The 15,671-nt window shown below is 38.9% G+C and overlaps 1 protein-coding gene across 1 annotated transcript in view; it reads left to right on the forward strand.

Annotated features, from left to right (window-relative positions):
• Window positions 1-15,671, forward strand: part of PXDN (peroxidasin) — an 80,355-nt gene that overhangs the window by 37,146 nt on the left and 27,538 nt on the right. Inside the window, exons 12-16 of the mRNA XM_019538147.1 lie at window positions 1,742-1,898; window positions 5,056-5,164; window positions 6,552-6,709; window positions 9,548-11,051; window positions 11,649-11,783. Coding sequence (XP_019393692.1) covers window positions 1,742-1,898; window positions 5,056-5,164; window positions 6,552-6,709; window positions 9,548-11,051; window positions 11,649-11,783 — 2,063 coding nt within the window. The remainder of the gene's footprint in view (window positions 1-1,741; window positions 1,899-5,055; window positions 5,165-6,551; window positions 6,710-9,547; window positions 11,052-11,648; window positions 11,784-15,671) is intronic.

The raw sequence follows: 15,671 nt of genomic DNA on the forward strand, positions 1-15,671 counted from the left end.
TAGCTTTCTGTACATGGCTTGTATTCTTTCAGGACAGTTTCTACATGTTATTAAATGCTCCTTCATTCTTGTTGTAGTGTTAGCATACTCCTGTCTGCTATATTTACATCTACCAGCTTTCTTCCTTCCATGGCTTGAATGTCACTAGAATGATGCCACACACTAGTTTGTTTTTTTTTCTGATTAGGCATTATTATGACTACTTCAAACAAAAAGCACTAAAAAACTAACAGATCTTATGCAAATACTTTCAGCTTCCCCAACTCAAGAAAGGAAATGAGACACTGCTCTGTGTGTTTGAAAGTGAAATAAAAAATAATCACACTTTTAGTTTTGGTTTTGTTTTCACTTGCAGTCGAAGATGAAATAAGAATTTTAGTATTGGTTTTGATTTGACTTGCACAGTCAATTACATGAATTCATAACTTGATTTTTGGTTTCATTATGTGAATGTATTAACCCTCCTCTTTACAAATCAATAAAACATATAGGTACTTTCTCACATGCTGCCTACAAATAATTACCTGAAAAAAAATTACAACTGTCAAGCTTGCCTAATATTGTATTGGCATCATTTCATTGTTACTAATGAATTTTATGAAACAATGAATTCTTATGGAAAATTTCCCGTGGAATAATAAAGCACTGGAAAATTTTCTGCCCCACATCTCTGTCTGCAATTCTTCCAACGTGCACCTTCATTAATTCAATAAATACAAATTATTACAAAATTGACAGGTTACTTTAATAGATTAATTCAGCTTAATCCTTGGAGAGATCCAGGGCATCCTTATCATCATGTCTTCTTTGTATACATATCTATACTTTTTGGTGATTTGAGGAACCCTGCAACCTTTAGTACAAAGAAAAACAAACAAAACCTCCAAGCTGACATTGTGGCTATCTTCAAACTACCGTACAATCTCAGTTGTCCATCATAATTTAATTACCATACATCTGCAAACCCTGGAGCCAATCTATGTCAGTACTGAGGGTTTATTTAAAAAAAAAAAAAGCATTCAGTCAAATACATAGTGTAATGAATCAGCTGAGGGTGATTTGCGATACTTTTCAAGTTCCTGATTTGGGAAACTGAATCCCATTTTTTGTGGTGGTAGGTTATGCTTTTCATGGTGTTCAGGTGGCAACTCTAATGCAGAGATGAAAGCCATCAGATAGGTGTGATTGGAACTATGCCCCTAGAGTGGGAGAGGGAATCTCAACAGTAGCATTTCTGTTCTGCCTTCTTTGCAGTTAATTAGCATTTTTGGATGCTTTCAGTTTCAGGTGTTTTTATTCAATCAAATTTGAATCCAATCCAGTCCCAATAGCATACTGCATATCCCCAAAGGGCACATAGTGCTGCTTTTTGGACATGTGTTTTATCCACAAAGGACATACAGCTATTGAGCTATATTGTCGTTGTTTTTTAGTTAAAAAAATGGATGTGCTTTACTACTTTTTATGAGAGACATCTTATTGAAGTGGCTTTTGTTATGGCTTTTGTTATCATGAAATGTTGCTATCAGAACTATAATTGCCCATCAAGAATGACTGGAGGTGGATGGGGGGCGGGGGGAGGCTGGGATGGTGTGCCCCATCTAACCACCTAACGCCCCATTCTGCCGCAAGGTGGAATCTCTGTCTATTTAATGTTTGATTTTGGCATGTTAGCATAAATACTAGTAAAATTCTTAGAAAGTGAGCATTCAGAATAACTAAGCATTGTGCTTTGTTGCAGGATGGGGTTCAGGTAACAGAAAGTGGGAAGTTTCACGTTAGTCCAGAGGGATTTCTCACCATTCGTGATGTTGGAACAGCTGATGAAGGCCGATATGAATGTGTTGCCCGGAATACTATAGGCTACTCTTCTGTTAGTATGGTTCTAAGTGTTAATGGTAAGGTTTGTAAATGTAACGCATGGCAAGATATCAATTAGCTCCTAAATGAATGATGATTGTTTAACTTATAGACACAAAATGCAATTAAAAACACTAAAGGCCAACTTGTGAACTTCTTGCTTGCCTCTAATTCTGTTGAATTGTAAGACTAAATTTAGGTGACTGACTGCTTACCAGTCAGTAAAAAGTTGAAAAACTCAGCCAAAATCTTTCTAAGATTTAGACCTCGATGTTTTCTTTTCTTTTTCCCTATGATTCATGACCGGGTGCTCTTGAAGCATAGTAATGGCTGAAGCCCAAACATTTGGGGCTGCAGGAACCATACTAGTTTCCTCCTGAGGTATTCTTTTGCTGTATCTGAATTTGCTGATGAAATATTCAGTCTGACTTCTGAGCAAATGACTTGACTTGAAAGCAAATCATCTGGCATTTTTAAAGGAAGCCTCACCATAGCCAGTTGGAAACTAGGTTGCTGTTGCAGGCAAGGAATTCCTAAAAGTGATTCTTAATGGTGTATAAGAAGCAATGGAAATAACAAATGAGCAAGGGTAGGTGTAACAAAGGAGTTTTTATATAATATATAATTATATTATATAAAATAATATGTGTGCATGTCTATATATATGGTAAAAACCTATCTGAGAGTCCTGACAGTGTAATATAATCTCTCTCTGATATTTGTATAATCACTTTACATTTATATAGACTGGTCCTAAAGCATTTACTGATGGTGCCAAACTTTATTTTTTCAAATTCCCTTTTATTAAAATACTGTTCCTTTTTGCTATTTCCTTTGTATTAAAATATATCTATACACCATTTTTCCTTTCCCTAGCACTAAGATTAAATCTAATATTTTTTACAACATATCTTTATAACGGTATGGTATAGATTCAAAGATCTCTTTTTGTATAATTGGTTATTATTTCCCACTGCCCTTCAAAATATTCTTCATTTTGTTGTGTTCTCATTAACTTGTTTTAATGATCTTTAATGCGCCAGTTAATTTGCCCTCTGAACATACAACATAAATAAAAAACATGAAAAGCATAAATTAAATGTTCTGTATAGATGGTATAATACTATGGCTATGGACAAATATGCTGTTTGAAGCAATCTAAATAGCATGAATGCAGGTGTTCACAGATGAAACACTTCATAAACGATCCTTGAAAAGGAGATCTTTGAAATGCTTCATTTTGAAGCACTTCCTGCAATATTGAGAGGCAAGGATTTCTTTGAGTAATATTTGTATTGAACCAACTGCATAGTTAGCATAGAGTTATACAAACTTTGGAATGCAAGACGGTCTTTTTTCTTCCTGGAACATCTTTACTTTCCAGCAGTCTTCTGGTGCTCTGCTCTGTTCCCCCCACCCTGTGGGAGTTGGGGAGGGCAAGAATGGGGTGAACAGCCAGTGAGTGGTCTTCTGTGCACTTAGCTGACCTTAGGAACCTACTAAGGCCAAGAGGTATGCATGGGATTTTTGGTCTCCTACTCTTTGGCTAAACAGCAGTATAGCTGCATGTTGTTTTTTTAGCCATCTTGAGGCATTTGGTGGTGGGCCAGTGGGAGGGAGGAATGGAGGCAGAGAAACTGCATGATGTTGAAGTATATCAAGTATGAAGTACTCCAGGTTTCAGAGTGCTCCAAATGCTCATCCATCCTGTCTTCCTATCTCTCTTTCTCAGCTCGCTTCTTGTATTCCCTTTTGACCAAAAACAATTATTTGCTCCAAGCTCTGTATGTCAGTACATCTGAACTCCAGGAGAACACCCAACAGCACCCTGTAGAGTTGGGAGTTATTCCCTGGAATAAGCTAACTATGAGATGAAAAAGCCACAGTCTATCTAAAATATTTCTTTTGAACTAAGATTAGGTTTGTTCCATGTTCCCAAAATATATTTTTAATATAAATCCTTTTCCTATCATTTAGGTAATACTATTTCTATGGAAGACTAAAGCCATGGGAGGAACAGAAATGTTCCTTGCCATGGTATTCTAATACTATCATGACTTTTAAAGTCTGGATTACACTTGAAGCAGTACACAATGACGATACATTTTTGTTGTCTTCAAAAATATTTGAATGTTTCAAAGCGGTGTTCTAAAAATTGAGTACCTATGATTATTTTAGGGTCCCTGTAAATTGTTTTCCATTAGAATAGTAAACCTATTGGTCAATGAATTGGAAAAAAAAAAGTGTAGTATGTCAGCTGAAAAAGCAAGCTATTGGTGTTTAAAACAAAAAATAAAACAATTGCAATTTCTGCTGTTTAGGTCCTGAAGTTTAGAATTCCAAACGTGTTTATCCGTATTCAGAAAAATCATTCTTCAGGTATTTTAATGGAGCCAGAAGCTGAGCTATCAGTTGTACAAAATTAGTGACTTTGTGCTTGAAGATAAAGTTGTATATTTAAAAAAAATCTCAGAGAAAAACATTATAGGATATTAACAGGTTTTATATCAAACTGACAGCAGCAAGGATACTCACAGTTAACATTGGCTTGATACAGCTAATCATTGCATTGCTGTGGTCACCCCCTTTTTCCTCCAATTTTTCTATTCTCTCAGTGTCACTTTCCAAAATTAAAGTTCTGTGGGTCTCCTCGAGGATTGGCCGTATAAAGATCCCGTTCTACAGCTTTGTGTCAGTCAGTAAACTCAAGCACTGAAGTCAATGGGAGTCTTTTCATTGATTGCTGTGGATCCTAGATCATAGTCATTGGTCTAAGCATCTTTAAGCTGCTGATTTGCCACACCAGATCAAAAGTTCAGATATGCAGACGTCACTTCTTATTCATTTTTTGTTTTGGTCATATTTACAAATTTATAAAATTTATAAAGATTACACCCATGTCCGCTTTCATGGTCTTATGAACTTTTGACATACCACTTTATTATATTAAAAGGAGGTTAATTTAAAAAATGATTTTTAACTGGTATTGCAAAAATCTTAAGTCCTCAGCAGGTGTAAATATTTTTTAATAGAGTTCCCGAATGGTTAGTAATTTTAAATTTTGGAGCAGGTAGAACTTATAGAAAAGTGGTTCTCTGTGAAACTGAAATGATGTAGTGTCTAGACACTACTTTATAGGAGTAACCATTTTGTGTGGTAATTTTTGCTCTAATATGCAACTTCATGTTTTTCTAGTTCCTAATGTCAGTCGAAATGGAGATCCATTTGTACAAACATCAATTGTGGAAGCAATTGCTACTGTTGACAGAGCTATAAATTCAACACGTACACATCTATTTGACAGGTATTGTGCTATTAAAAAAACTGGGAAGCTGAAATTAATTTTGGATATACCAAAAGTTATAGAAAAATCATCAAAATCGATGCATAGGAGAGATGAGAGACAGTGTCATGATTTTATATAGCAACTTTAACATCTGGTTAGTTTCTAGAGTCCTAGTAATATGGCATGAAATCACTATGTAAAAATAAATTGCACCATGCTATGTAAAAAAAGTTTTATCCATTTAGGCTCTAAATCAGGATTTAGCAACCTTTTAGAGAACTGGGCTGGCCACTTGAGACTTGGCTACCTTTTCCCTGAGCAGCCAAGCTGCCTACTAATGCCTCTGCCATGTACTACCATTTCTCATCCCCAGCAGCGGTGGGAAGGGTGGGATGGCAGCAACAATGTTAATGGTAGCAGCATGTGCCACAGGAATGGGGGAGAAAGAGCAGTGAGAGCTCTATGGGGTGGCGGGGACACTGTAGAGGGAATCAGCAGTGTGTTGGTGAAGGGGGGCAGCCACACTCTTCTTTTGCTGCTGCTGTCCCAGTCAAGTCACTTTACAGACCAGTTCTGGCCCATGGACTATACTAGAGGTTGGCAACATTTTTGGGCAGAGTGCCAAAAATACCCACAGCCTTGACTTGTAAAATGTTTGCATGTCAGGAGCAGATGGCAGGGGAGCTATGAGAGGCCCGATCTTTGTTGTAGCAGTGCAGCCTTCTTTCCCGCTGTCCGCCCCAAGGCACACCTGCACCCACTGCCAGCAGTGAGCCAGGCTGGGCTCCACCGACCTAGGTGTAACCTTGCAGCCTCCCAGCTGCCTGCCACAGCTGGCCTGGGCAGTAGGCCCCTGCCACATTCCATGGAGCCCGGGCTGCTTGCAGCAGGCAGTGGAAAGGCTGCAAACAGCTGCAGCAGGGTGTGCAGAGCCCTGGCTCGTCTCCCTCAAGGTGCACGGGCAAGAACAGGGAACAGGACTGGGGCCACATTTCCACACCAAGGATCAGGCCCCTTATGGCTCCCCTGCTGTCCTCCTTAGGCCCGAATGCCAAGCATAATGCCTTCGTGTGGCACACTGTGGCACATGTGCCGAGGGTTGCCTACCCCCGAGCTATCCACTGCTAACCCCTGCTTTAAATATTTACCCCAAACATTTGGATAAAGGGGTACGTTTCAAGAGCGCGCTGCTATTTTAATGTTGGTCTAACACATTTTAAGTGTTTAAATAAATTTATTCTTATTTATTTTTGCCTTCCATTTTGGGATGAGTAACCAAGGTATAGTCTAATCATATCTAGTGATATCTTTAGTTGCAGAACTTATATTATTTGTAGTGTTATGGTTGTTCTCTTATAGCTCTAGTGTATGCATTTACAATTTTTTTTTTCCAATTATCTATTAGTCGTCCTCGTTCTCCAAATGATTTGCTAGCCTTATTTCGATACCCAAGAGATCCATACACTGTTGAGCAAGCGAGAGCTGGAGAAATATTTGAAAGAACATTACAGCTTATTCAAGATCATGTACGAGATGGTTTAATGGTTGACCTAAATGGAACAAGTCAGTCCTTCTTTCCTTATTTTTCTCTGTGTTGTGCTGTGTATATGATCTCAAATACTTATACTTCAAGCAGTGTTAATTTTAAAAACCTGACTGCCATTTAAGTCATTGGAGTTCAGCTGACCATGCAAAAGTTCAGCAAGAGCTAAGGTTGCCAATTTGGGTCCTTGCTTTGCATATTGTTATGTTTTAATGTAGCTTCATAGAGATCTGCTCGTGTGTTATTTTAATTCCCACTTCGGCATGCAAAGAAGACTTTGCTACAGCCAAATTCTTACAAGTGGTTCAACTGAAGTACATAGTGTTGTCTGGGAGAATGTGAGCGGTTGTTTTTTAGCAAGACTTATATGTTGATAAGTCTCAGTATTTTTATTGGTTATTTTCTCAAATAGAAATATTATAAATCTGTATGTCTAATTACAGAAAAGAGATGATGACCTAAGAGGAAAGATTTGACATTTGTGATCATTTTGCAAAATAAGGTTTTATATTTATTGTAGCAGTTTTCCTAGCATTAACTACTACTTCCATTCTGAACAAAGTAGAATATCAAACTAAAGTACTGTAGTTGTTTCATGGAGGCCTGTTCTTAAATTGATTTGTGATTAAGAAACATAATTGCTGGTCTTTTATAAATCATAGAAGAAATATGTAGTTTAATATTTCTTCTCTTTCAATTGTTGAACTTAGCTTTCAAACTCATAATTCCCAGCTTGAGAACATACAACTAAACACACAAAGAAAACTGTAAGGTAATTGTGTTGCAGTACTTATAAGTTATTAATTTTGGCAGTTGATATGTAGTGTTTCTGCACTTGAAACGTATGAGCAAAGCATTTGGAAATAATGATGGCATTTTAGAAGTAATGCTGAGACTAGGCACACAACCAAAAGCTACACTGAAGTATGAGAGAAAATATTTTCCTTATAGTGTTCCTTTTGATGTTTCTAATTGAGAATGTACTGTAACTTCCTAAAATTCTAACTATGACCCTAAACTAGTCCAACATTTATAAGGCCAAATAGAGTAATCTTTGTGGAATTGGGACACCATAATATTTGCTGGTAAAGGTAGACTATTAAATTAGACTTAAGCAAACAATTTACAAGGCATAATTCATCACAAAAAATCATATTCTTTTTGTAAACACAAAAGCTTATGATTTCTATGAATTTATTAGTAATTGAAAATGTCTTTTTTACTCCTCCTCTCCTCCCACATTTTGTAACTATACTTTGCAAGTATTTGAATGTTTAGAAAATTGAATTTTATCACATCAGTGACATAGAAATGGATTTTTTGCCTTACTGGATGCAGATGCGTGTATTTATAGTGCAAATCCATGCACATCTCATTTTGAGTTTTCGTGAATAACTGTGTATGAAACTACATGTTAGTAAAAACTAATCAGTCTAATGTTGACCGAAAGGCAATACAGTAGGGCTCCTGCCATGATCATATGAGTTTTAAAATGTAAATGTAAAAATCTTAGACTTTATATAGCATTAGAAAAAGTTTATATCGTATTGGGACTTTTTCTCAGAACCAGGTCTAGTGTTTGATCTCCCAAAATGGGTATCTTTATTTATTTTAAAGAAACTAGAAGTGTGAAAGTAATATGTTTTCATGTAAGCGGCCTCTCTCCTAGTCTCTCGTTTTTGATCTGGGGAAGCTATGTGAAACCTTGGATCTTTGATCCAGATCTTATTTTACCTTCATATGCTTAAGTCATGCACATGCAGCTGTGTAAATGCATTTTTTGCACTTGGGCACAGTTTTGGATTCACCTTGTTGCACCTACCCCGTGCTTCTCTACTAACTATACTCAGAAAGCTTCATTGTGACCACATAGCTACCTGGGGCAATAGAACTTTCCAGGAATGTCCATAGTGCAAGACAAATTAATCTCAGGCCCCTGGCCGATTTGCAATGAAAGATGTAATGAGATCTGAGGCGTGATGCCCACATCATGCTTCCTGCTACGGCACATGTGCATGTCTGATTTTTTTTTTTTTTACACTTGCTTCATCTTATCTCTGATTAGATTATAATTTTTCCATCTCAAGGAACATGGCTACTTATGTGTATCTAGAAAAGTTGGGTATTGTAGCTGTTTTTGTTACTTCTTTTTTTATTACTGATTCATCATAGTAAATATTGCAGAATATTTCAAATAAACCCATGGATATTTGAAAGGATGCCATGAAGCACAGCACAGGACACAGAATAATGGGTATAAATAGCAACAAAGCAGATTTAGATTAAATCTCAGGAATAAAATGTCCTTACAGTTGCAACAGTAGAACAATGGAACAAGCTGTGGAAGGAAGTTGTAGACCTACTTCAATAGAGGTTTTTAAAAAAAGGCTGGGTAACCATTTGTCTCTAGTTTACGAGTAGCACATCCTGCATTTGTGTAGTCTGTTGAACTAGATGGTTCTGGCAGACCCTATGATTCTATGATAACTATCTTGACGTTTGATATTAGTTGGTGGTCAGATTTTCAAAGAGTTTAACTCATTTTGGTTACCTTTACATGAAGTGGACATGTTTTCAAATAATTTGCATGGATGCCAAGTACTTTTGAAAGTATACCGACTCCAGAGCTGTTTTTAAAAATGTGACATTTGGTTGATCTTTTCTCCCTTCTGTGTAAAAGTTGGCATCTATATAAGGCTTCATTCTGACCTTCTAATGGCAGCATTCTCTTCTTAACCAAGAGATCTGTTTAGTAATATGGAAAATATAATAAAATTTTGTCTAGCAGTTTATTTGTGATATTAGATTTTGGACAGGAATATATCTTTAATTTTCCCTCTGCCTCTCTTTTATTTCAGGCTATCACTATAATGATCTTGTATCTCCACAGTACTTGAACCTGATAGCAAACCTGTCGGGCTGCACAGCCCACAGAAGAGTGAATAACTGTTCAGATATGTGCTTTCACCAGAAGTATAGAACTCATGATGGAACTTGCAATAACCTGCAGCATCCAATGTGGGGAGCCTCTCTAACAGCCTTTGAACGCTTGTTGAAGTCAGTTTATGAAAATGGATTTAATTTGCCTAGGGGCATTGGTTCTAATAGACACTATAATGGATACACACTCCCTATGCCTCGCTTGGTTTCTACTACTTTAATAGGAACTGAAACAATAACCCCTGACAATCAGTATACTCATATGCTAATGCAGTGGGGTCAATTTCTTGATCATGATCTTGACCTCACAGTTGCAGCTTTAAGTGAAGCAAGGTTTTCTGATGGTCAACATTGCAGTTCAGTTTGTACAAATGATCCTCCTTGTTTCTCAATCATGATACCACCGAATGACCCCAGAGTTAGAAATGGTGCACGCTGCATGTTTTTTGTACGTTCCAGTCCTGTTTGTGGAAGTGGCATGACATCTCTTTTAATGAATTCTGTTTACCCACGGGAACAGATCAACCAGCTGACTTCTTATATTGATGCATCCAATGTATATGGCAGTTCAGACCACGAGGCACTAGAAATCAGAGACTTTGCAAGTCAAAGGGGCCTTCTGAGGCAGGGTATTGTACAGAGATCAGGCAAGCCTCTTCTTCCCTTTGCTACTGGTCCGCCAACAGAATGCATGAGAGATGAAAATGAGAGCCCGATTCCTTGCTTCTTAGCTGGGGATCAGCGTGCTAATGAACAGCTGGGTCTCACCAGTATGCATACATTGTGGTTTAGAGAACACAATAGAATTGCTACAGAGCTACTGAAACTGAATCCACATTGGGATGGTGACACGATATATCATGAAACACGCAAAATTGTTGGTGCAGAAATGCAACATATAACATACAGCCATTGGCTACCTAAGATCTTAGGAGAGGTAGGCATGAAGATGCTTGGAGAATATAAAGGTTATGATCCTAATGTTAATTCTGGCATAACTAATGAGTTTGCAACTGCCGCTTTTAGGTTTGGTCATACACTTATCAATCCTTTATTGTATCGGCTGGATGAAAACTTTGAACCTATTCCACAAGACCATGTACCTCTTCATAAGGCATTCTTCTCTCCATTTCGGATTGTAAACGAAGGCGGCATTGATCCACTTCTAAGGGGATTGTTTGGTGTGGCTGGTAAGATGCGTGTACCATCGCAGTTACTCAATACAGAATTAACAGAAAGACTCTTCTCCATGGCACGTACTGTGGCTTTAGATCTGGCAGCTATGAATATTCAAAGAGGCAGAGATCATGGAGTTCCTCCCTATCATGATTTTAGAGTGTACTGTAATCTGTCTTCAGCTCAGACTTTTGAAGATTTGAAAAATGAAATTAAGAATCCTGAAATCAGGGAGAAGCTTAGCAGGTGAGCTTGAAGTGCAAAAGAATATTTTTAAAGCAAGTGTAATATTATATCTAATTGTGCATATGAAATTAATACTTACTGAAGTGCACGAATCCTAGAAGAAAATGTACATGAAGCAGGGATGAGGGAAATTTCCCACAAACCATCCTGTTCTCAACAGGAAATGTGTGAGGCTGGGATAAGATTTAGTAACACTTTGGTAAGTTATGGACTGTCTTTTCCTTACTAGTGCCCCTAACTGTGTAATTCTTCTGCTTCAGTAGTTGTAGAAATTGTCTGAAGTTCCTGTGTCACTCCCTGCAAGTCTCTGAAGTGCCAGCTGTGTCAGCTAGTATTACATCCCATTTTATGAGTAATATTAAAAATATGTAAACATATTTAAATTTAATACTGAGATCGCCTGACAGTGTTTATTTCTGTAGTTTTACATTCCTTATTTTGAATAAAATGTAGCAGAAATCAGGCTAGAGGTGATATTATACCACTGTCAGATTTTTATGTTAATTTTTCAGGCCTGTTGCCCATATTTGTGTCAATACTGACTTGTTTGTAATACATGATTTTTCATGCATACTGTTGGTATTTTTCTTGTTATAGATTATATGGTTCACCGCTGAATGTAGATTTATTTCCTGCTCTCATGGTAGAAGATTTAGTTCCCGGTAGCCGATTGGGACCGACTTTGATGTGTCTGTTGAGTACACAGTTTAAACGTCTTCGGGATGGAGACAGGTAATTCCCAGTACTGTGGAAAACTTTAAGTGATTAAAACTAAAAAAATTGTTAGTTACAAAAGTATGTTTAAGCATCTTGTTTCAACAGCAAATCTCCATTTCCTTTTCTTACATGGTTCTAATATAGAAATGAAAAATAAAGCTACCACTTTCGCTTCTTTCACAAACTTCATAACCTGTATTTTATCTTGGTTTCGTTTCTACAGTTGACATCATATAAGAAAATAAATGGAGGTTTGAAACTAAATAAAGCTTTTCAAAGGACCTAAAATGTTAGCTGTTCTGGCTTTATTTTTTGGAATCATAATTCCAGACTGAGGCGGACAAGGGTTCTTTGGGTGAATCTGATGCCTCTTATTTGACCAACTTAAATAGTTGGAAAACAATTCCAGACTGATGTGTACAAGTCCATAGGGCCATATGGGATGCATCCAAGGTTGCTGAGGGTGTTGGCTGATTGATTGCAGAGCCATTGGCCATAATCTTTGAAAACTCATGATGATCGGGAAAGGTCCTAGATGATTGAAAAAGGGCAAATATAGTGCCCAATTTTAAGAAAGGGAAAAGGGAGGATCCAGGGAACTACAGACCAGTCAGCCTCACCACAGTATCTGGAAAAATCATGGAGCAGATCGTCAAATAATCAATTTTAAAGCATTTGAAGGGTGATTTGGAACAGTCAGCATGGATTCACCAAAGGCAAGTCCTGCTTGATCAACCTAATTGCCTTCTATGATGAGGTGACTGGCTCTGTGGATGTGGGGATACCGGTGGATGTGGTGTACCTTGATTTTAGCAAGGCTTCTGATATGGTCTTCCACAAAATTCTCGCAGGCAAGCTAAGGAAGTATGGCCTGAATGAACAGACTGTAAGGTGGACAAAAAACTGGCTGGAGCATTGGGCTCAAAGGATAGTAATCAATAGCTTGGTGTCTAGTTGGCAGCCAGTATCAACTGGAGTGTCCCAGGGGTTGGTCCTCGGGCTGGTTTTGTTCCATGGTTTCATCAACAATGTTGAAGATGGCATGGAGTGCACCCTCAGCAAGTTTGTAGATGATGCCAAGGGGCGGGGAGTAGCAGATACACTGGAGGGTAGGGCTAGGATTCAGTGACCTAGACAAATTGGAGGATCGGGCCAAAAGAAGTCTCATGAGGTTCAACAAGGACTAGTGCAAAATCCTGCACTTAGGCTGGAACAGTCCTATGCACTAGTACAGGCTAGGGGCTGACTAGCTAGGCAGCAGCTCTGCAGTGCACAATAAGCTGAATATGGAGCAGCAGTGTGCCTTTATTGCCAAGAAGGCTAACAGCATACTGGGCTGCATTGTTAGGTGTGTTGCCAGTAGGTCAAGAGAAGTGATTATTCCCATCTATTCAGCACTGGTGAGGCTACATCTGAAGTACTGTGTTCAGTTTTGGGGCTCCCACTACAAAACATATGCGGGCAAATTGGAGAGTTCAATGGAGGGTAACAAAAATGGTGAGGGGGCTGGGGCACATGATTTATGAGGAAAAACTGGGGAAACTGGGCTTATTTAGTCTAGAGAAGAGGAGACTGAGAGGAGACTTAATAGCAGCTTTCAAGTACCAGAAGTTGGGTTCGAAAAAGGATGGAGGTAAGCTGTTTTTAGTGGTGACAGATGAAAGAACAAGGAGCAACAGTTTCAAGTGTTGCCAGTAGGGAAAGTTTAGGTTAGATATTAGGAAGAATGTTATCACTAGGTGGGTAGTAAAACACTGGAAAAAGTTACCCAGAGAGGTGGTGGAAGCTCTGTCCTTGGAGGTTTTCAAAACCTGGCTAGACAGAGTCTTGGTTGGGATGACCTAGTTGGGGATGGTCCTGCTTTGAGCAGGGAGTTGGATTAGATGACCTCCTGAGTTCCCTTCCAGTCCTAACTGTATATGATTTTATGAATTCCAGAGTTGGAAAGGACCTTGAAGTTCAATCAATTGTTAAAGCCTTTTACCTTTGTATAGTATAAATTTCATATTAAGCTCTATGGCTAGGGACAGACATTCAAATAGCCTGAGCCTGAATTAATTCATTTTTTGCAGGTTAGTCTAATCTGCAAAGCTTGAACCAATTTGGAGGTGCATAGACATTCCCTTTTTATTTCAGAAATGTAAGCACATGCCTGCAGTGACTGAGGCTAGAAGCTGTGGGGAAGTAGAGCAGCCTTCCCTTCCTTTCCACAGAACTGAGCTGAAGGGGGAAGGGGAGATGTGGCCAGATCTTGGCAGGATGCTCTGATTAGCCCAGCAGGGAATTGATAGCAGTGTTTATCACACCTAACTCAGTGTTTATTACCCCATTAAGAAAACAACAGAGGTACATTACCAGCTACTTGTTTTGCCTTTGTCACCAGCATGGACCAGAGCCAGCATGTGGTCTGCTAGCTAATATGCAGATGCCTCTCAGCAAGGCAGAGGGGAGGAGGGAATTCCTGCTTAGCAGGGAGTGATGTGGGGGAAGGGAGCAGTCTGCAAGTCTCTGCTGGAGCTGCAGCCAAGGAGTAGAGAGGAAGGGCTGCCCTGCAGTGGAGCAGAGAGCCCTGTCCAGCCCATAGAGTATGCCGGGATGCTGGGGGTGTCTGGTTTAACTTAAACCAGCAAGGGGTCTGGGACAGATATTGCATAAACTGGTTTGACTCAAATCAGTTAAGTCTGATACTACTCTTAACCAGGTTTATCTCCAGCCAAATTTCAGCCATTTTCAAACTGGTTTATGTGCACTGAACATCTGTTCTGTTACAGGTTTAAACCAGTTTCTAATCACTTAAACCAGTTTATGTGTAGTGTCTGTCCCTAACCTAAAAGGCAACCTTATGTGGCTGATTGGCCTCAGGACAGGAAGCCAGGATTTTGTGAGTCTCCTGTAACTAAGACTGACCCTTAACCTCTCAGTCTGCTTCTCTGTAAAATAGAGAGAATCCACCACACGTTCCATTTCTGGGTACATGGATCTAAATTCACTACTTTATCACATGAATGAGTTGGACCCTCTGTTTCCACACACTAAAATTATCTTGCATGGCAGACATGTTAAATAAGCCTGTAGAGGTACACAGAAAATATCAGATAAGATTCTAGGGTGTAGGTTGTAGCCATGTTGGTCTAAGGACATAGGCAGACAAGTTTCTTTGGGTAAATCTGAATATCTTTTATTAGACCAACTTAAATAGTTGAAAAAACATTTTTAAGCAAGCTTTCGGGTTCAAAAACCCTTTGTCAGGCTGAGGAAGTTTCTGCAGTCTGTGTGTGCTCTTCCTGGATGGAATAAAAAGTAAAGAAGCCAGAAGCTGGGCTGGGCTGCACACAAGTTAGGCAGTCAGTGAAGATGTAAATTGAGGAGTTAATGAGTGAGAAACAGACTGGGTAGGGGTGGGGAGAGAAGGGGGATGAATAGTGGAGAATTTCCTGGGGAGGCAGATCTCAGGCAGGTTACATGTCATAAATCCAGTGTCTATATTTAGTCCATAATTTTTAGTATCCAGGAGGTTGATGAAGTGGAGTTCATAGGTTCGTCTCTGGGAAGTGTTTTGTACATTTCCTTTGAGGATAAGGACAGAGAGATTGGAGAGAGAGTGGTTTTCTTGTGAGAAATGTGCCCCCCACAGGTAATTGCGTATTCCTGTCTTTGATTGATTTCTGGCATGCATTCATTCTGGTGTGCAGTTGTTGTTTGGCCTCTCCTATGAATTTTCTATGTATTCATGTACAAATCTGAGGTTTAGGACCTCTCAGCAGTTTCATGGAATCATGGGAAAGTAGGGCTGGAAGGGATCCTCACAAGATCATCTGATCCAATGGCCTGCTCAAGGCAGGATAATCCCTGACTGACCCATCCATGTACAGTGTCTGCCCTTAAACTTCTAGGGATGGAGAT

The sequence above is a fragment of the Crocodylus porosus genome, unplaced genomic scaffold (assembly GCF_001723895.1).
Source record: "Crocodylus porosus isolate Cpor-Errol unplaced genomic scaffold, CroPor_comp1, whole genome shotgun sequence".
NCBI classification, from domain to species: Eukaryota; Metazoa; Chordata; order Crocodylia; family Crocodylidae; genus Crocodylus; species Crocodylus porosus.